The sequence below is a fragment of the Orcinus orca genome, chromosome 12 (assembly GCF_937001465.1).
Source record: "Orcinus orca chromosome 12, mOrcOrc1.1, whole genome shotgun sequence".
Lineage (NCBI taxonomy): Eukaryota > Metazoa > Chordata > Mammalia > Artiodactyla > Delphinidae > Orcinus > Orcinus orca.
Genome location: NC_064570.1, coordinates 29925784 through 29946892, shown reverse-complemented (window position 1 = coordinate 29946892; position 21109 = coordinate 29925784). Strand labels below are relative to the sequence as shown.

Genomic DNA, 21109 nt, shown 5'->3' with positions numbered 1-21109 from the left:
TACTGAAATGTGGTGGTGGGATTAGGGAATCACTTGTCTTTCTCAGTCTCCCTCCATCTTTTCCTTTGTCTTTCTATCCTTTGCCTTTCACTCTATCTGTCTGTTGATCCCATCTCCCCTCATCTCACGTTATCTCATCCTATTTTTCCCTTTGGACCTTTCTTGGGTTTCACTAAAATGCCATGATCAATGATAAGATTAAACAAAAATGCGTTATAGATCTCTGTCTGATAGTTTATTGTGAATTATTAATGAAATACAATGAGCGGTTAGAACCTTACCTGTTTTGGGTGAAAGAGTAGCCAACTGTTCTTCCTAAGACATCTGGATCACATATATAAATAGCACTGTAAAACACTGGGTGGGAGCTATTTGGAGTCAGTGAATGACATCTTGTGGTCAGTCATTCTACCTATTACAAACACTGTCACGAGTGTAAAGTGTAAGCACACTGTCAAGTAAAAGTGAAAAACAGCCCCAGAAAGAGTCAAACATGTATGTAACCACATGTATAAATCCACATTATATATACCCTGTCTTTTTCTCGTACAAATAACAAATTGAAACCCAGAGAGTTTGAAGATGTGTTCAGGGTCAGAGAAGTTAGAAACTTGAATGCAATCTGTCCTTACTAACTCACTTCAGAGTCTCTTTGACTGGAGAACTTTCTACAATAAATACCATCAACCTGGCTCTCCCAGGGTCCTTCCCTCACCCACTCCTTGTCCCCCTGAATACTCCTCTCTCTTTCCAGAGTTCTTATCTCAGAGTGCTGTAATTGTTTACTTGGCCTCTCCCAAACTAGACTACGAATAGGCTAGGGGTTGCGGCTTTTATCTGCACTCTTAGCACCTGGCATGGATGCCTGGCTCTAGAAGGATCTTAGCAAGTAGGACTGGAATGTATGGGCTTGATTTTTCTGCCTGAGTTTAGAGCGCTTTCCTTTCTAACAGCGCTACTTCCCCTGCAGCAGTGTTTCTCAGAGAGTGTTCTGTGGAATGGCAGAATCATTTGGGGTGCTTGATTTAAAAAAGCACATTTCACCCCAGTCCTAGAGATCGGAACTTCTGGGTGTAGGGCCTGGAAATCTTAAGCACCTCCTGTGATTCTAATGAAGACAAGTTCAAAAACCTGTCTTTGACTTGTTTGTATAGAGGGGTAGCTTGGAAGGGAGAAAGTGGTTGATCCCTAACTGGCGTGCTTTCAAGGGGCTCGGCCTGGGCCTCATTTTGGGGAGGTGGTAGGGTGGTGACTCATTTTTGAACAGACACTTCCCTTCTGGGCTTTTATCTATCTTTTGTTTGGTCAGCCCAATATTGCTCAGAGTGACCGCTAAGGGGCAGCAAAGTACAGGGGAAAAATGAGAGGGTCATTAAAACAATGTCTTTGAAATAGATCAGTAAGAAAGACCTGCCTAGAAATAATGAGTTAAGATGTCCCAATCCCCTTCATACTTTTACTTACTATTTTAGGGATTTAATTTTCAAGCATCATAATTTATATTTTGTTAAGTAAATGATTACTCGATTATGGATAAAATTCCCTCAAAACCAAGAAAATAGTGCTTAGAAACAGTTTTTCTTAAAACCAAAGAGACTATCCCAAATGAAGATATGTTCTAACACTGATAAGAAGCAGAAATTTTTTAAATAGTTGTAAAAAACGTATTATATCATTTGAACTATGTGATGGAGCATATTGTATCCTAAGATTTTGATCAAGAAAGAATAATGGAAATTTCAGAACCATTATTATACCTAACTTGTTCCATGCATTATAAAACAAATCTAGCATCTTGGACAATTTTATTCATAGTCTGGAATTGTAAAGTCATTAATAACTCACATGTGATCTGAGAAAAGCAATTTTATCACGTTATAGTGGCACTTACTAGATGCCTGACACACAGTGGATTTGTAATGAAGAATCATTCCCTCAACATTGTTAGTTCCCTGGGGGATTGATTATGATATATGATGATGGCCCCAAATAACTCCCTCTAGTCTTTTGAGTTCTACACAGATGTATCCATTAGTCCACTGGACAGTTCCCAACTTAACTGTCCTTAAACATCTCAGCTTCATCATGTCCCAACTGGAAATCCTCTCCCTTCTCCATGCCCTGCCCACACTTTCTCCTCCACCTGGTATCTCAGCCTGAAAGCAAGTAATCATCTTGGAATCCTCATTGTTCCTCATTCACAACATTGAATCCATTTGTAGATTGTTTTATGAAGAAATTTAACTCACTAGAAAGATTTAGGGTAGATCCCCAAACCTACAGAAAGGCAGGAGAACCATAATTTGGACATGCTTGAAGGACATGGGTTGGCAGGGAACTTGTGGGAAAACACGGTCTTTCTGGCCTGGAGATCCAGGGTAACTGTGGTGACTGGGAAGAGTGTGGGACTCTCAGAAAGAAAAGAGCCAGATTGGAGGATCCCTAAATTCTGTCCACCTACAGCTCTGGTTGACGCCTGAATGACACATGTGCCAAGCAGATTAAAACAGTTTAGATAAAGACAATGGGTCTGACATAAGAGGAGCTACCCCCCAGGAAACAGAGTCTACTAAAACCAAAGAGGTAATACTCACCAGAGAAAATAGCTCAGAGGGTTAAAGCCAAAAATAAATGGAGACCAGCCTTGAAAATTCCCCGAGCAGACGAAACCAGTTTAGTCATAGGAACAAAGCTTAATTTAGCTTAATTTGCAGCACTAACTTGACCTGGGTCTTTCTTCCTTATGCCTCTAGGAAATCATAAGCAAGCAAAACTTGAACTATTTCCAAAATTCGTATGAGGTAACCACCAACCAATTCCCCATCATTTAGGAAAATTCTAATACTATAACCAATCACTGTGAAGAATGAAGTCACTGCCTTCTGGATAAATAACTTTTGTTCTTTTTTTTTTTTTTTTTTTTTTTTTTGTGGTACGTGGGCCTCTCACTGTTGTGGCCTCTCCCGTTGCAGAGCACAGGCTCCGGACGCGCAGGCTCAGCGGCCATGGCTCACGGGCCCAGCCGCTCCGCGGCATGTGGGATCCTCCCAGACCGGGGCACGAACCCGTGTCCCCTGCATCAGCAGGCGGACTCTCAACCACTGCGCCACCAGGGAAGCCCTGGATAGACAAGCTTTGTAACAATATACTATGAGCCTTATTCCAAGTTTTGGTTTGAGTGCTCCTGGCTCACAAACTGTCTTTTGACGTGGGCACAATAAACTTTTATTAACCACTACTTTCGTGATTTGTTGTTGCTTTTATTGATATTCCTGCTATTTCTGAACGTTTGAGGAGAGGCTCCAAAAGTTAATATTCACAGCGTCTGGAATACAACCCCAAATTATCCAACATACAAAAAACTAGGAATATGGGACACATTCTTAAGAAAGAAGAAAATCAGTTGAGACCAACCCTGAGATGACAAACATGAACTAGGAGATAAGGAGGTCAAGGCAGTTGCTATAACTACCTTCAATGAAGTAAAACAAAATATGCTACCCATGAATGAAACATGGGAAATTTCAGCAGAGAATTGAAAGCAATAAAACACCAAATGAAAATTCTAGAACTGACAAAAATATAGTATTTGAAATAAAAGATTGCTAGAGGGGTTTAGCCAAAGGGAAGTTACAGAGAAAATAGTAGTGAAGTTGGAGATAGTTCATGAGATATTATCCAATATTAAGAAGAGAGAGGGAAAAAAAGATTGGAAAAAAGAATGTGGCTTCAGAGAGTTGTTAGATAATATCCAGTGGTTTAACATAGTGTAACTGCAGCCCTAGAAAGACAGGAGTCACCTAGCATATTTTAGGACTCAAATTGTCCCTTATTTGGCCAGTGGGAACCCATTCATGCTGTAACAGCGTCTTTATGAAAGTGCTCCAACATTAAAAAAAAAAAGTGATATAAAAATATGTTCCAGTTTCTTCCTGTACTTTCCTGGTCCCATGGCTTGGATGAATCATTTCTTTGAGAAGCTCTAGTTGCTTTTATGGGCGTAAAATATTAAGCCAAGATGTGGGTCTGAGGAGTGCTCATCACTCCTCAAGTGTCTGCTTCTAGGGAAGGGTAAGATTTAAGACACTCTATAAGACTGAAGGCTGCTATTTTAGGGCCCAAGTGTAAAGACCTGAGGAAGGGGTCTCTCTCCTTTTGCACTACAGCAGCATTGCCAGTGAAGTGGGGAGCCTAAAGCTTGGGGAGATAGCAGCCTTTACGTAGACACTCAGACTCTAAGGCAGGACACCATCTATGGTGGCAGTGATGAAATTTCTTTAGCCAGCTCTAGAATAAAACAAGAGATGTGGTGAACTTTATCTGGAGAGCTGGGACAGAAGAAGAAAATATGGGGGTGTCAAATGGTCTTTTTATTGGGTAAACTGACTTGTGAGCACATGCATGCACCCATCTTGGGAATCCCAGGGGTAACTGGGAGATGCTCTCTAAGGAGGAGACTTAGACTTATGCCATTAAACCAGTGAGGGCTTAAGTAAGTATAAACTTGAAGAATAAAAGTAAAAATGAGGGTCTTCCCTGGTGGCGCAGTGGTTGAGAATCTACCTGCTAACGCAGGGGACACGGGTTCGAGCCCTGGCCTGGGAAGATTCCACATGCCGCTGGAGCAACTAGGCCCGTGAGCCACAACTACTGAGCCTGCGTGTCTGGAGCCTGTGCTCCGCAACAAGAGAGGCCGCGATAGTGAGAGGCCCGCGCACCGCGATGAAGAGTGGCCCCCGCTCGTGGCAACTAGAGAAAGCCCTCGCACAGAAACGAAAACCCAACACAGCCAAAAATAAATTAATTAATTAATTAAAGAAAAAAAAAGTAAAAATGAGTTGATTTAAAATTCATGGACTAGTAAATCCTGAAAGTACCACAGGCATTTATACACACATATCACACATACACAAACATTTAAAATTCACAGATTAACAAAACCTATTTACTAGAGAGTATAGATGTATAGATAAAAGATACACGGGTGTGTTCACATAGCCTTTTTTTAAGAACCTGCACTTTCAACAGAGGACAGAGCTCTGGTACGGGATAATGGCAATACAAGTAGTCTAGTCTCTAGTTCAGTTAAGATATAGATGCAAGGTTGTACATTTTCATGGTTAAATGAAGTAAAAAAATAATTAGTCACTATTGTTTGGTGAGCTCTGTAATGTGTTTGAAGACTGTTTTCCTCAGTATAAAAACAAACAAAAACAAACACCAGGAGAAACCAACTTGGTCACTACTTGAATTTTGGAGGACTTAGCATGAATCCATTCCCACCAGAGACATGGCTAATCTAGAACCTCCCTACCCACCCTGCCCCAAGACCATCCCAGGTGTTGCCTACTCCTCTGTGGTAGGTTTAAAAATATACTGTTTTTTAAGGATGGGAAGGTAAGCGGCTAGGTGAGTTATTGCTTATTTTAATCAATCTTACTGATTTTAGACATCTAAAACTGGCTAGTAGCAGGGAAAATATTTACACACTGGTTATATATTAGTATCAATCTGGTAAGAATAGTTCTCCAAATCATCTTAAGCTATCAGACCATGAAGGAATACAAAAAGAAAAGAAAACCCCATAAACTCTGAAAATATAAGCAATAGAAGAAATCTATTCCCCAAATAAGTTTAACAAGCTATTATGAGTAAATGTTTCCTCAGTCTTTACAGTCTATACTATAGGGATTTTTGAGGCTATACTTTGAAGAAGATGTAATTTATTTCTTCCTTCTTGAAAGAATGAAGTACAGTTTATCATTACTGCTGAAATGACTACTTAGGGGAGATAGCTTAGTAAATAAAACAGCCTTTGGTAGCTTAATTAGCTCTCAACTCAGGTGGTTACAGGCAAGATTTCAAAAGGTAAAGTAACACAAAAAAGGGATTTTCTAGTGATTAGCGAATTACATTTTATAAAACATATCATTGGACTAAGTATGTTGACTATAATTTTAATGACTTTCTGCAACAAGTTTTCACTCTAAATATATTAAAAACTTGGGAATACTTTTTGGAAAGACCAAGAGGTTATAGTTAATATGCCCCTCAAAATCGGAGAAAAGTTACTAGCTTTCATTTTAACTAGAAATTTTTTCCTCTTACAGAAGCTTTTGAAATTGCCATCTCCTTCTTGTTTTAAATGGCTGAAATAGGGAAGTTGAGAACCTTGAAATCATTCAAACAAGAAGGCAATGGTGAAAAATTTCTCCCAAGCTGAAGCTGTGGAACTCTGCTACAAGAACGTGAACAGTTCCTGTCTTAAGACTCCTTACTCACCAGGTCCTCGGGCAATTCTGTATGCAGTCCTCAGTTTGGGGGCCCTGCTGGCTGTGTTTGGAAACTTACTGGTCATTACTGCTATTCTTCATTTCAAACAGCTGCACACATCTACAAAGTTTCTGATCGCATCCCTGGCCTGTGCGGACTTCTCGGTGGGAGTGACTGTAATGCACAGTGAGGTCTCTGGAGAGCTGCTGGTACTTTGGGGAGAGTTACTGTAAATTTCATACATGTTTTGATAATTTCTTCTGTTTTGCTTCTTTATTTCACTTATGCTGTATCTCTGTTGACAGATATATTGCTTTACTGATCCTCTGACCTACCCAACCAAGTTTACTGACTTGGTTTCAGGAATATGCATTGTTCTCTCTTGGTTCTTTTCTGTCACATATAGTTTTTCTATCTTTCACACAGGGGTCAATGAGGAAGGGGTTGAGGACCTAGTAGTTGCTCTCACCTGTGTAGGAGGCTGTCCAGCTTCAATGAATCAAAATTGGGTTCTAATTTATTTTCTTCTATTCTTTATACCCACTGTTGCCATGGTGTTTGTTTATATATGGTAAGGTATTTTTGGTGGCTAAATATCAGGCCAGGAAGATGGAAAGTACAGCCAGCCAAGTTCAGTCCTCCTCAGAGAGTTATAAGGAAAGAGTGGCAAAGAGAGAGAGAAAAGCTGCTGAAACATTGGGTATTGCTACGGCAGCTTTTCTGGTCTCTTGGCTTCCATACATTATTGATGCTATAATTGACGCTCATATGAATTTTATAACTCCTCCTTATGTTTATGAGATTTTAGTGTGGTGTGTTTATTATAATTCAGCTATGAACCCCTTGATATACGCTTTCTTTTATCCATGGTTTCAGAAGGCAATAAAACTTATTGCAAGTGGCAAAGTCTTAAGAAATGATTCGTCAACAATTAATTTACTCTCTGAGGAAACATATGTATATTGTTAAGATTACTGCAGGGACTTTAAAACTAATGTGGGGGCTTCCCTGGTGGCACAGTGGTTGAGAGCCTGCCTGCCGATGCTAGGGGACGCGGGTTCATGCCCCGGTCCGGGAAGGTCCCACATGCCGCGGAGCAGCTGGGCCCGTGAGCCATGGCCGCTGAGCCTGCGCGTCCGGAGCCTGTGCTCCGCAACGGGAGAGGCCACAACAGTGAGACGCCCGCACACCGCAAAAAAAAAAAAAAAAAAGATTTCTCAAAACTGATTCTAAGTGTCGAGTCCAAGGCAACTTTATCCTCCTTATGCTTCCTGCTCTGGGGCCGGGTCCCCACGTGTGGAGAACTAATGGCCTAATTGTGTGATGGGACACACGGTAGCAAAGGAATTGAAAATGGAGCAGGGGGGATGTGGGTGATTACAGCACATGATAGGTGCGCTACCAAAGTATATTTTGGGGTCTCTGCCCACCAATGTCCTACACACTGTTTACAGAAATGATAGAATTATTCCTGAAAGTTTTTTAAACCTATTAATGTAAGCACATATAGATACAAGGTTTGCAACAGAATTAAGGAGGATGTCTTTTGTTTCCACAAGAAGCTCAAGCACATTAAAAATTTGGGACATAATGAATTTCTCGTCCATTCAGCTTATGTCTGAACTGTCTTCTACTAAATTGTCAAATTAAAAGTGATTTCTACATTCCCTAAGAAAGTGACTAACCTGCAGGAGCAGACCATAATAATAAAGAATTTCCTGATTGTTCTAATATGATCGCATTCCTTTTTACCTTGTCATTAAATTTGTTTAGTGCTACCATATTAAATATACTGCTTTAGTACCCACTATTTAAGGCTTTTAAGGGACTTTAAAAAGTCCTTCTTCCTGATAATCATTCTTTCTTCTTTCATTGAATTATTTTGTCCTTACCCAAGCAATTGATTTCTTTCAGTTACTCAATTTCTATAAAAAATTCAATGCTAATGGATCTTAACATATTAAATAATATATGTGAACAGCCGTAGCACAATGCCTGATATGTAAAGAACACCATCAAAGGTGACTTTCCTCTTGTCCTCCCTCCCTCCCTCCCTCCCTCCCTCCCTTCCTTCCTTCCTTTGTTCTTTCCTGGTTGGGATGAACACCACATTCAACATCAAGAATACATTTGACCAGAAAAGATTTCCCCAAAGTAAAGGAATGGGATTGTATGTAAAAACCCAGGTAACTGCCTTAACCCCCTGCTTCACATAGGTGAACACTTGTGGTAAATGATTTACTCAGCCGCTTATGAAGAAATAACCCTTTCCACAATTCTAAATCTTCTTCCCAGGAAACATGTTGCACTGCCAAAAGGCACACATTATCCTGTTTGCATTTTTAAAAAGCTCTGCCTTTTATTACAAATTTATATTAAGTACTGCACCTATAATCTTCTGCATTCCTACACTACTCTTTGTACGTGACCAAGATGAAAAAAGAGGAATCAATCCACCAGCAATGCCACTGCATTATTAGAGTGACAATTTGCTTCTTAAGAAAACCCAAGGAAGAGAAAGTGCAGATCTGTCCTGAATCCCTTCTCCACATACCTGTTGCACTGCAGATGACATTGTTAATTAAACTCCTCGCTCAAGGAACTGTATTTCTTTGTTTCTTTTCTAACTAGCGTGAATGCTTTTATGGAACTAGACAACCTGAACTATGTGCATTGTGTTGTCTTACAACTTAACAATCAGTCTCAAGGGAATTGGGTTTGAAAACTTAAAAAAAAAAGCCAAAGCAAAACCTTGCCTTTCTAAAGTTTAACAGCTAAATGAGCCTAAACCACCCCTCCATCCTCTCAGGAATCTCCGCTTTCTGAAGTTTTCATCACCTACAGCGCTGAAGGCTCTAAATCCGCTATTTACTGTAACTATAAAAGTCAATCTAAACTGTTGAGTTACAGGTGACCCTAAGGAACCTGATTCAGTTACACATGGATGAGATCAGTAGTTCAAGTAGAAGAATGGTTATACGTCTTCCATCTCTAGGAAAATCTGATTGTCACAGTCCACACATTGTCTCACATTCCAGTCACTAAGAAGAGGTCTTATCACCTATCGTTTTTGTCTTTTTTCCTTTGTTTAAATGTGACTAAAAGGACAAGTCGCATCAACCCTCTCGGGGGAATGGGGCATAATTATTATCTCTTTAAGGAACTCACATAATGATGCCAAAATCTCAGATGTTACCGACTTAAATCTACGCACATGATGAAGGACTTACCTTTTTTTTTTTTTTTTAAAGAAGATGTTGGGGGTAGGAGTTAATTAATTAATTTATTTTTGCTGTGTTGGGTCTTCGTTTCTGTGCGAGGGCTTTCTCTAGTTGTGGCAAGCAGGGGACACTCTTCATCGCGGTGTGCAGGCCTCTCACTATCGCGGCCTCTCTTGTTGCGGAGCACAGGCTCCAGACACGCAGGCTCAGTAGTTGTGGCTCACGGGCCTAGTTGCTCTGCGGCATGTGGGATCCTCCCAGACCAGGGCTCGAACCCGTGTCCTCTGCATTAGCAGGCAGATTCTCATCTACTGAGCCACCAGGGAAACCCTGGACCTACCTTTGTGTTTGTGTTCTTTTAAAATGTGGAAGTTCATTCTGCACTGATGGGACAGCCTTGGAAGGCAACATACCAGAGATGTAGACAGAATATAATACTGGTCACTAAAAACCATCAGTGTCTGTTTGAATTAAAATTATAGCTACCCTGTGATTTCAGTCACCTTGGCTTAGGGCTGCTGCTCGGGCATGCCACTTGTGCAGTCACGTGGGGTCACAAAGGGTCCTGAGTTTCAAAGGGCCCACACTTGGTTCAGTGGCTCTGCTGTTACCCTATTGAAATGCTTAGTACTTTTTTAAGAAGTGAAAATGCATTTTCGTTTTGTTATGGGTCCCCCAAATTACATAGCTGGTCCGGATCAATCTCTCTCAGAAGCTCTTCTTGAAGAAGAGAAAGAAGAACCAAAAGATCTCTTTTCATTTCAGAGCATATTCATATTTATATTACGATATGATGAGAAAATGTGTATGAAATTATTTTTAAAGCAAACTTTACAAATAGCAGCACAGTTGCTTGCCAGGAAGGTAGAACTTATCTTAATAGCAGAAGGCATGGCTACTCCAAGGTTGCCAGCAAATTCTCTGTCTTCTGAGGAAGACAGTAAGTCATTTTGGATAAACCTTCTTGGTTCTGCAAAGAATTACTTAAGCATTCTCTTTTAATTAGGTAGATGGGAGACATAGCAGAGGACGGTTAGAACATAAATTGTTGTTTTTAAAGGGCTAAGCAGCAAAAGGAATGAGTCTAGTCCTCTTCCCTTCTGAGGTTCACTGCTATCAGAATATATCTAATAAGCTGAAATATACCATCTTAATATACACCAGATTAATGAACTAACCTAATATAGCAGCTGGCAAGAGAGCACACCAGGGCTTTCCTGAGCAGGACTGACCATGGAAGAGGTTAGATGGACGACTAATCCTTGAAAACTCTTATGAACAATCCTCTTTAATCCCATTGGAAAGATGTGAAAGTGAGGGCTCTTTGTGTCGTGAGTGCCAGCTCAGTCTTCTTTCTAAGCCCTTGGAAACCGTATGGTCGCCTGACAGCCCCATCTCTCTACATCATTGAAGATGGAACGGCATCTTCCGACTGGGTGGCCTCCTACTTTCAACAGTGACACCTTGTGGCAGCTTGGGAGAACTGACTCTTCAGATTCAGTCCTTAGAGAATATATCAAGAGAGCAGAAGGGAAATGGGAAAGATGGCTAATTAATTTAATTAAAACAGGGATATGATCTTATTTTGTACCTCAAGCTGGAGGAAATGGATATATCACTAATATAACTGTTCACATTTTTTAATGAAACTCAGGTATGCAGAATTTGAATTAATCACAATTAATCATGCCATACGTCTTACTTGCTTTATTCGTTTGTAGCATAATGAATACCCATGACCGTGAACTAGCTTGACAATAGTGTACATACCCCTATATTCTGCTTTCTGCCTGTCACCTCAGGTAACTACTATATTGAATTTTGTGTTTATCAGTTTTTGTATTCTTTTAATAGCTTTATTGTGTATGTCTGTATGATTAAATCAAAATATTGTTGCGTTTGTCTTTTGAATTATTTATAAAATGAGTATCACGCAATTTGTTGTCTTTTAGAATCTGTTTTGCTCTTATTTTTCCACTCAATTTTACACTATATGTAACTGTGATTCATTCATTTTCATTGCTATATAATAATCTTTTCTCCTATCAATAGATATTTGAATTATTTCTAGTTCTTTTGCTATTATGAATGGTGCTATTTTGAATATTCTTGTGCAAGGTTCCTGATGCTTATATTCAAGAGACTTTCTTTTTTTTTCTCTTTTTTTTTTTTTTTTTGCGGTATGTGGGCCTCTCACTGTTGTGGCCTCTCCCGTTGTGGAGCACAGGCTCCAGACGCGCAGGCTCAGCGGCCATGGCTCATGGGCCTAGCCGCTCCGCGGCATGTGGGATCTTCCCGGACCGGGGCATGAACGCATGTCCCCTGCATCGGCAGGCGGACTCTCAACCACTGCGCCACCAGGGAAGACCAAGAAAACTCTTAGTTAAATACTCATTTTGTTTGTCCCTTAATGATTAATTTCAAATTTTAGAGTTATGAGTAAATTACATACACAGAATAAATTAAGATTCTGTGTCAACAGAGGGTATAATACTGGATGAAGCCAACATTTTTCCTTAGCAGCAAGAATTCTTTTGCTTGTGTTTGTTTGTGGCCTTTGACATCTATTTTCACTGAATTGTGAGCATACGTTATAAACAGTCCTTATGACTTTAATTTCTTCAATGATTGGAGCTGAACTGATGCCTCCCTGGTATGTTGCAGGCTCACCATAAAACCTTACTGCCAAAAACACTTTTCTTGCTATAGGTGTTACTAACAGCATACAATAATGGATTTGGGGATTTCATAAAAAGAAAATTTTTTAACCATGGGGGCAAACATGGGTTTGTCAAATAAGATCCTTGTTAAAATCTTCTGTCTATTATTACCATATTTTCATAAAAGAAAAGAACATCTCAATTCTGGAAATTTAGTAAGGACATGATCTTAGACAAAAGACAGTCTATTAAATTGAATAAGTATTCCATAATGAAAAACTCACTACATTGTGTTTATTTTCTCACTTTATAATGATCTATAAAAAGTTTGTCACAGACAACACTAATCCTCAGACTGGGAGGATTTGGGAATCCCTGAGTTAGATGGTCAAGGTACCATTAGTTTGAGAAAATAACGTTAAGATGCTTAAATTTTAAGATATAACTTTAGAAATAGTTTTTCCCTTGCTAGTTTAAAAATGTTGCATTCAAATCAGTTAGTTATCTTTCCTCTCTCCCTTCTTTGAACAAATGTTCCTAGAGCAACTATTCTGGCCCAGGTTCTATGGCAGGTGCTGGAGATAAGTGAGTCCCTGCCCATAGAAGCTCACAGCCAGGGCTTCTGAGCTCATTTCTCAATTTTAAATACATCATTCTCCTAAATTTTCACTGTACTATATGAACTTTAAATTCCTTTTTCTTAAATATCTAAGGCAATGGTTCTTAGAAGAAATGTAATCCAAAGAACCCGGGTTGCTGTTTGAAATTGCAGATTTCTGAGTCTCCGTCCAATCAATCCCAAATAATTCGAAGGCAGTTACATCAGCCTGGGTAGTAGCCCATAAGCTAAGTCTAGTTAGCAGTTTCAGAACAAATTTTTAAATAACTGTTAAAATATTTTTCTATTCATAAAGAATACATATTTATTGCCAGAATTAAACCCGTACAGGCACATCTGCTTCAACTTGGCTGGGGATAAAATTATGAGTCCCCATGGTTGCTTCATTTCCCCCACCGCCCACTTCCTGAAATAAGAAAGAGAGTGGAGTTTGTAGCCAGAACAGACTTGGACTAAAATCTGTCTCTAACTGTCATTAGCTCTATCCCCTTGGGTACCTTTTTATCCCTGATTCATCTATTCCCCTAAAGAAACATGCATTGAATGACTTCTCTGTGCCAGGTGTTCCCTGAGTACAGGGTACAACGATGAATAAGAGACAGTCTCTTAACTTCTGCAATCTACACTCCAGTGTGAACACAGCCAGGGGGTGTACTGATGGGAAGGGCAAGACATATTTGGAGAGTGCAGAGAAGACCCCTATCTGGTCTTAGGGGATTTAGATAGCTTCCTGGAGAGGTAACCCTCAAGATAAGTCTTTTAAAATGAGTAAATGTCAACCAGTTAAGGGAGGTGGGGTTGCAGGGAAGGGGGCTTTTCAGGCATGGCGGCTGCAGGAGCAAAGACACAAGGAGGGAAAGCACAGGAACCACGAGGAAAGCTGGGACTTGAACCCAGGCTTGTCTGGTTCCAAAGCCTGAGGACGTCCCTCTGTGCAGGGAGCTTCAGAACTTTGGCTCTACACCAGCATGCCTCAGAGCTTACACGAGGTGCTAGTCCAAGGTCATTAGCTAGGTAGACAATAAATAGTTACTTTGCAGATAGATATCAATAGTATATATGTAGAATTGTAGAATAGAATATGTAGTTACTTTATGTATATGTATGTTTATAGAAATTATTTTTAAGGAAATAAAAATTCCCACACTCTTGCAAATATACTAGATGCCAAATATTGCGCATCACAGACTAATGCAGAAATGTATCACCAGGTTAACTTCTTTCCTCATAGACCTTGGAATAAATCTTCTACTCTTCTTTTGTATAATTTTAATTGTAGAATTTATTAGAATTTATTTTCTTGACATAGGGCCTTCGTATCCACGTTATTTCTATTTCTATTACAGCAGTCAAGGTTGAGAAACACTACTTTAACACACTGCATTGTGAAAATATTGACCAATAAACAAATTTCAGAGCTTTTCGTCGCAGTTAAGGCTTATCTGACTGGTATATTTATGAAGAGGAAAGTTTGCCATTGATAAGCCATTGTGAGTGGCTGAATTTAAGCTTCTAAATCACTTTAATTGATAAATATGCTGAGAACTTTTAATTTGTGTGATTTCTTCCTCCTGAAAAAAATCAAAGGCTAAAACAAATTAGATGCTGAGGTTGGTATGACTTTACAGTAGAACTAGCCTCAATGGAACACTCTAACCAAATTAGAATGTTGGAGCAACATAAATTGACTGGGAGCTTAGAGGCTTGGGAAAGAGGTTTTAGGAGAAGGAGGAATGTGGGACAGAAGGTCAGGACCTGGCAAAGACAAATTTACTTTCTCTGAATACCTGTTTACAGTTGACCATGTGCTCAATGACCTGTGTTGAAACACTTTGGGAAATGCACATATACTTTATCTTTAAAAAAAAATCTTCAGTCTGATTCTTACATCACCTAGCTTATTTGAGTGCAACATTCAAAGTATCTCTCTGAATAATTCTTTCTTTGGTACACTATATAGTCTGCTAAATTTCAAAATATAAATCATTCTTTAAACACTTAAGTTAATGTCCACACTCTGGTTGACAATGTACAATCAACCAAACTGATTCACCAGAATCCACCAATTTACAGCAGTTTATATGGTTTGCTTTACTTTTTTGGCCAAAATTATTTATGACTCTCCAAAGATTGAATTATTGACTTCAATAACCAAGCTGATGGAACTTCCATTTCACTGATCTCTTAAGATGGCAATATTATTATTATTAAAAAATCAGTTCCAACAAGCTCCTTGCTAATACATTTATTTTTATCTCTTCTTGAGTGGAAACTTATATGAATACTTCTCTTTGAGAGGACAGTGGAATATGAGACTGCTTCAAATGAATGTTGTCTGGACTAGGAAAGGAGAGTCATGTCGTGTTGTTGCAATTGCTTTTTTGGTGTTTAGTGTAATATTGTAAGTCAAGTTAAAGTTCTTTTCGTGCATGCAACCAAAAACTACTCCTACAGAGAATTCATTAGAAGACTATCTGGGACTCATGGAATCCATAAGAGAATGGATAAGTCAGTTTGGAAATGAATACTTGGGTATCTCTGGAGTCTGGGAAGCAAGAATTCCAACAACACCAAGAGCAGTCAGGTCACAATCTTACCACATGGATAGGATGAAAACCCACAGTTTTCATTTGTTTGTTTTCTGCTAAAAATCACTGTCTTTTTCCCTTCATTTAAGATTCAATTTCCAAAGAAAGACCTTCTGAAAGTTTTAGTGTAGGTTATCCACCCATTTGTTTAGTTAAGGGGAAAGGCAGAAAGCCAGTCTCTTCATTACAGTCCCAACAGTTTATCCCTAGTTGGGATGGGAAAGTTCTCAAAAGCTAATTGGATTCCAGTTGGGAAATGGATTCTGGGCAACCAAAAGACCAAAATACCTTCTGCATGAGGGAATGGTAGCTAGAATAAAGCTGGGAATAGGGAAAGACAAAGTTGTTTCTTCTTGTTTTGCTGAGAGGATGGGTTATGGGTTGTCTTTTATTATGAGTATTAAAAACAGAGGTTTCAAAGAGAAATAGTCTATAGGGGATTTAGTACTAAGTAAAAAAGGTAGAATTATCTGAGTCATGAACTTGTCCCGAGAAAAATGTGGGCTCAATATTAAAACCTGAATAGTAATTTAAAATAGATATGACAAGGATGACTCTTATCAACACTATCAATATCAATATTGCTCTAGAAATTCTGACTAATGAAGTATGCAAAGAATGTAAAGAAGAATAATTATTGGAAAGGAGATAAAATTTAGCATTATTTGAGGATAATATGACTATAGAATGAAAACCCAAACAGGTCAACTGAAAAACTAAAATAAATTTTACTGTACACCAGCAATAATAATTACATAGAAAATATAATGACCTAAAAGAGATATATTCATAATAGGCAAAGCACACACACACATATACACACACACAAAAGTACAAAACATCTAAGAATGTGTGGGAGCAAATGAAGAAAACCACAGAAACTTGCTCTAAGGTACAGAAAACTGTCTAAATGCTTTTGTTCTTTTTAAAAATTTAACAAAATGGTTTCACAAGTAGAAAAAGCCAAGGTAGTTTTTGAAACTAGGAGTGATTAGGGGCAACTTGTCTTACCATGTACTAAATGAAAAGGTTTTAAAAATGTTTTTAAAATCTACTAGAACAAAAATCTAGTCAGTTCAATGGAACTAAATATACAGTCCTGAAACAGACTCTAAAAGGCGGAAGGGTTTGTGAACAGAAATGTATATACAGGAACATGCATTTTAGTTTCATTTAAAATTAGCTGCCTTACCCTAACTTACCCATGAGCATAAGTCACAGTTATTAAATAGATAAATTCAAATCCCTGGTGCTACCCAACGTAATAAAAACGACATGAAGTCTGGATGAGAAACAGCTCAACTGCAAATGGGTACTTATGATTAAGAATGTTGGCCCACTTCTATAAGATCTTACTTGAAACCACTATTTTTCCTTTTTTCTTTTGTATATGACACCTTAATAGACATGGCATACTCTGTGTCCGATTATACCTCTTCTTATCCTTCAGGTTTAGCTGCTTTGATGGATAGCTGCTTCTCTTTCAGTGTAGCCTGGAGCCCAACAAGTGAATTTGTTTTATTTCATATGGCTTGTGTTTTGAGTCCTACCACACCAGCCACGACCTTGAAATATGGTGAAATCTTCCAGACATTTTCATGAGCTTCAGTAACAGGTAACAGGAATTAATTTCTATTGTTTGAAAAAAAGGAATCAAAATGAACTAAGTGGTCAACAATGGGAAAACGGTTAAAAAAAAGTTTTGTGCATCCATGCAATGTAGCCTTATACAGTCACCAAAAATTAAGTTTTTAAGAAGCGGTACGCGGGCCTCTCACTGTTGTGGCCTCTCCCGTTGCGGAGCACAGGCTCCGGACGCGCAGGCCCAGCGGCCATGGCTCACGGACCCAGCCGCTCTGCGGCATGTGGGATCTTCCCGGACCGGGGCACAAACCCTGTCCCCTGCATCGGCAGGCGGACTCTCAACCACTGCGCCACCAGGGAATCCCCAAGTTTTTAAGGATTTTGAATGATATGGTTCTTTCAGGAAGTAAGCTCTGAGTGATATTTTAATTTCATTTTGTTTCTATGTGATATATTATTTTTATTTTTTACTTTATTTTCTAAATTTCCTACAAGTATGAAAATCAGAAAAAAACATATTTTTAAAATATAAAAATTGAGATTTAAGAATTAGAATATATAAATAAGAATTAATGATAAATAGCAAATTATGTGTAAACAATTACTTAATAGTAACATTTAATGTATACTTTCAGTTGATTTTACAAAAAGGTATATATATTCAAGCAAAGGAATGACAAATCTCTTCTAATTTGCATCCCCAAATGTAGCCTCTTAGTTTCCACCACTGAACAACTGAGTAAGGTACCACTGTCAATTTCATGGCAGTTCATGTAAGGGCAGGAGAAGTTCTTTAAAATACAAGTCCCTAAATTCTGGGCTTGTAAAGCTTCAATATGTATAATAAGAATGGCAAATAGGAAGCAAGATATAAGCATCATATCTAACTACACAATCTTTGACCCTAATACTTGATAAAAGCCCCTGTAGCTGGTGCATGTGGTTGCTATTATGTTGTGTTCATAAATATGATCACCAACTGTTGGCCAAACAGTAAAGTCTAATAATTCTATGGATTTAATTCTAAAAATAATTTACATCTAGATGAATCTTTTTGGAAAATTTTACCAAATAGAATCATCTTCAGTGCTCTTCTGAACCAGGGATAGAAAAATGCATAAACCATTGGATTTAAAGTGGAATTCAAGTAGCCAAACCAAATCAATGCATCGTTCAGGATGGGTGGAATAGTATAGTCCAGGAAAGGATCCATGACTGTGCAGACAAAGAAAGGACACCAGCATGTGAAGAAAACTCCCATCACAGTCCCTAAAGTCTTCGTAGCTTTCCTTTCTTTGCTTCGTGAAATTCCATTTTTCTCTTCCAACCCAATTCGAAATTTCTGATTTGCATCATGAATGGATCTTGCCTGCCCTTTCGCTATGAAATATATTCTACAATAGATGCATATCATAATAGAGCCAGGTATATAGAAAGAAGTCAGAAAGGCCAGAACCCCAGATGTTTTGCTGAAGAAGACAGAGCAACTCCCTGTGCAGTGAATGTGTTTGTAATACATCTCTTCAGCTCCTTTGAAGTTTAGCTCCAGAAAGATCATTCCAAATGCAAAAAGAGCAGGAATACTCCAACTAATGAAGATCATCACAAAAATAACCAAGATGTTGATCTTAGTTTTGTATCTCAATGGGTCACACACAGCATAGTAGCGGTCAATGGAAATGAAGGACAAATGAAAAATTGATGCTGAGCTCAGCATAATATCAGTGCTGGTGTGAATTTTACAGAAGACTTCTCCAAAATACCAGCAGTGCTCAACAGATCTCACCATACTATAAGGCATGACCAGACACCCCAGCAGAAAGTCCACAGTGGCCATGGAATGAATGAGCCAATTAGTTGGGGTATGAAGTTGCTTGAAGTGTGATATAGAAATAATAACTATTAGATTGCCAACCACTGTGGTTAGAATTATGAGCACCATTAAACTGTACAGGGAAGCACGGACGTCATTTGACCAGCTGCTTTTCACACAGGAGATATTAATTATATTGTGGCAAAAGGACATCATTCCTGAGGGCTCTGCACTAGTTATTATCTTTTCCTTTGTGTGTTGAGGAGTCTTTCTTCGAAATCCATGATCAGGTTAGAGTTCCTTCTTTTATTTCCATATATGTATCCCAGAAACCTGGGAGGATAAAAGAAAGGAAATCATCAGCAATTTGATTCTTCTCACTTTTAACACATTTACCTATTACTTCTTGCTGAAAAATGATTATTTTGGAAAGAGCTTTTATTTCCAAGTTTAGTTCAGTAGTTCAGTTCTACAATTATTATTATTATATATATATATTTTCTGTGGTACGCGGGCCTCTCACTGTTGTGGCCTCTCCCGTTGCGGAGCCCAGGCTCCAGACGCGCAGGCCCAGAGGCCATGGCTCATGGGCCCAGCCGCTCCACGGCATGTGGGATCTTCCCGGACCGGGGCACAAGCCCGTGTCCCCTGCATCGGCAGGCGGACTCTCAACCACTGCGTCACCAGGGAAGCCCCTGCAATTATTTTTAACATCTACTTGATGCTGCTCACTGTGCTGGAAATGCAAAGTTGAATTATTCGTTTGAAATATATGATTCTGTAATTCTGTAATACTCAGCTAAATTCTCGAATTTGCAATACATTTTTCAATACACGTACAATACATATTATGTGTAATATATAATACGTTATATAATTATGTATTATAAATATAAAAAGAGGGGGAGAGAGAGAGTTTGGAGGAAGAATGTAAATTCTGGCTATCAATGAACAACCTGTCACTATATTGTGAAGATGCTGGAAAATAACAACAAGTCTTAGAATTCCAGGAGTCCACCCTCCTCTTTGGCTCTTATTCCCTCTGGGCTGACAGTTTAGGTCAAGACCACATAGAAATCGAAACTTATCCAACATTAGAATTGGAGGAATAAGATATTTAGGAACTAAAATGCATATTTTAGTAAATTTGAAGTATCTCTCCCCATAATCCCTTTCTGCCTTCTCTTCTCAGGAGGAAACATATTCATATCAAGTACATCTGTAAGATTTATTTCAATAAACACCCAGGCCCACTTTATGACAGAACAAATTGCAGACGAAATCTATTTATATTATCTGAGCTCTGTAATATTTGAATTATAATTAAAATTTTGCTAAAAGAACGATGGAGTTTTTACTATGAAATTTGTGTTCACTCAACTAAACTATCATTTAGAGTTATAAATCTTCTACTTGGACTTTTTTTTTTCTATTTCCCCCCTTTTCTTCTTTCTCTTACTTTTGCTGTTGACATTAAAGGAACCAAACAACACACCTGTAGTCAGTGTTTAGAACTGTTTGCTAATAATTACTACCAGTCAAGAAAACATTCCTACCTGATATCACATTGAGTAGCTTTACTCAGTGGGAACTAGGGTCCAAAAATAAGTAAGGGAAGATGAAAAGGGGAAAAAAAACTGGTTGTTCAGTTTTAGAAGACTACCTTCATAGATGATGAAAAAGTCATCTGACAACTTTGTATGCCATGTTCTTCATTCCCAGATAAAAACCAAATGGCTTCCTCCTCATAATGGTAACATCCTGGTTTTAGAGAACTAGAGCCTGAAGCATGGTATCTGGGAAATTACTGATAATACCAATGACATTTCAGAAGAGTAAGTTGTCTGACCAACTTTAAGAACATTACACATAATTTTTGTGCAAGTATTTTTTGTTATAATTTATTTTTAAATAGATTGACTTGTTTAAATAAATTCCCTATGATGATACTGAGTTGAGTGCTTACCTAAAAACATGACATAATAGTGTTTTTGTTTCTTTTCTTCCAGCTCTAAAAATTTAGCTAGCTAGAAATGATTACTCTCTGTATGTAAAAATTACCAAGTTGGGGCTTCCCTGGTGGCGCAGTGGTTGAGAGACTGCCTGCCGATGCAGGGGACACGGGTTCGTGCCCTGGTCCAGGAAGATCCCACATGCCGCGGAGCGCCTAGGCCCGTGAGCCGTGGCCGCTGAGCCTGCGCGTCTGGAGCCTGTGCTCCGCAACGGGAGAGGCCACAGCAGACAGAGGCCCGCGTACCGCAAAAAAAAAAAAAAAAAAAAAAAAAAAAAAAAAAAAAAATTACCAAGTTGAACATACAGTAGTAATAAGGAAAGTTAATAAATATCTCTTT

At 38.8% G+C, this 21109-nt stretch overlaps 2 protein-coding genes across 2 annotated transcripts; one reads left to right on the top strand and one right to left on the bottom strand.

The window, feature by feature from the left end:
- The first annotated feature begins 6197 nt into the window (after positions 1–6197).
- Positions 6198–7242, top strand: LOC101286410 (trace amine-associated receptor 9). Its single transcript, XM_004286947.2, is given in 4 exon segments — positions 6198–6454; positions 6456–6586; positions 6589–6833; positions 6835–7242. Coding segments are annotated over 4 exon segments (1041 nt in total).
- An 8926-nt stretch (positions 7243–16168) lies between these two features.
- On the bottom strand, positions 16169–19120 carry LOC101284871 (trace amine-associated receptor 1). Its single transcript, XM_004263817.4, has one exon. The coding sequence runs from the start codon at positions 18972–18974 to the stop codon at positions 17955–17957; it is 1020 nt and encodes a 339-aa protein (XP_004263865.1). The 5' UTR covers positions 18975–19120; the 3' UTR covers positions 16169–17954.
- Positions 19121–21109: the final 1989 nt, after the last annotated feature.